The sequence below is a fragment of the Cyprinodon variegatus genome, unplaced genomic scaffold, assembly GCF_000732505.1.
Source record: "Cyprinodon variegatus isolate N-32 unplaced genomic scaffold, C_variegatus-1.0 Scaffold156, whole genome shotgun sequence".
NCBI classification, from domain to species: Eukaryota; Metazoa; Chordata; class Actinopteri; order Cyprinodontiformes; family Cyprinodontidae; genus Cyprinodon; species Cyprinodon variegatus.
Window position 1 is genome coordinate 1,239,931 of NW_015150609.1, and position 1,239 is coordinate 1,241,169.

The following is a 1,239-nucleotide window of genomic DNA, read 5'->3' on the forward strand; positions in this document are numbered from 1 at the left end:
GGATGATCTGGTGAACTGGAAAGTGACCTGAGATGACATGATGTGAATTGGAGCTATAGAAATAAACGGAATAGAATTAAACTGGAGGTTTCACTGATTGGTTGGCTCCGGTAAAGAACAAAGCATCGACCAATCAGTGGACAGATGTTCAGAGGAGGATCAGCAGGTTCTAAAGGTCCGGCTGGAGGTGATGACCTTCGATCGGACGTTCCGAGTCGCTTTGGACCGTCCTCAGAATAATCAGAACATGGACTCGTTTTAGACTCGTTTTTGTTTATTCATTAAAAATCTTACAGTGATTCTAAAATAGAAAAAGGCCGGTTCTGTTTAGGCATCAGGGCTACATGTGCAAACAGAGCAGAAAAAGCTGGATCAGAACCAGAACTTTCAGGTTAAGTAGTGTCTGCGGTGCAGCAGCCAGGGGGCGCCGTCTGACGCTTTAGAGGTTCTGTCGGTTCTAGAAGGAACCGACAGAACCTCCTCAGCTAGAACCCTCTGGGTCAGACGGTACAACAGAGCTTTGCCTTCAGGCTCTTTCGGATTGGTTCCACCTTAAAGGTCAGAGGTCAGACAGAGCGACGGTTGGATAGGAACCTTCCTCCTCCTCTTCCTCATCATGGCTGCTTCTGCTGCATCTCCCTCCAGCTCTTCCACAGCAGCAGGTCCCGACTCTTCCCCAGAGCGACCATCCAGCGCGGCAGCCTGAAGCCGTTGAACTGGCCCACGCCGTCGTCCCGCCCCATCGCCAGCAGCATGGTGACGCTTCCTGAGGAGGGAGGAGGTCAGAACCATCAGCCCTGCAGCTTCACGCTGCCTCCAGCTCACCTTCAGCTCGGCTTCTACCTGTGCTGTACGTGCTCAGCGGCTTCCCGCTCAGGCTGTTCAGGATGTTGCCAACGGCGACGGAGGCGTGGAGCCCGGCGTGGTACGCCAGCTTTGGCTCCTGCAGGTCGGCGCAGTCGCCCACAGCGTAGACGTTGGAGAAGCCTTGGACCTGCAGGTGGTCGTTGACCTTCAGAGCTCCGTCCTCAGCCATGCTGGCAGCTGGAAGCACAAACACCAGATCAGATCAGAGGACGACCTACACACGACCTTCAACTGAGCCAAACTCCCAGAATCCTCTGCTGAAGGAAGGAAGGAAGGAAGCTAGGAAGGAAGGAAGGAAGGAAGGAAGGAAGGAAGGAAGGAAGGAAGGAAGGAAGGAAGCTAGGAAAGAATGAAGGAAGGAAGGATTAAAAG

General features: G+C 53.3%; 1 protein-coding gene across 1 annotated transcript in view; it reads right to left on the reverse strand.

The window, feature by feature from the left end:
* Positions 1-262: 262 nt before the first annotated feature.
* aifm2 (apoptosis inducing factor, mitochondria associated 2) overlaps positions 263-1,239 on the reverse strand; it is a 6,586-nt gene continuing 5,609 nt past the window's right edge. The window contains exons 8-9 of the mRNA XM_015377513.1: positions 844-1,044; positions 263-766 (exon numbers count right to left, since the gene is read on the reverse strand). Coding sequence (XP_015232999.1) covers positions 615-766; positions 844-1,044 — 353 coding nt within the window. The 3' untranslated portion in view covers positions 263-614. The remainder of the gene's footprint in view (positions 767-843; positions 1,045-1,239) is intronic.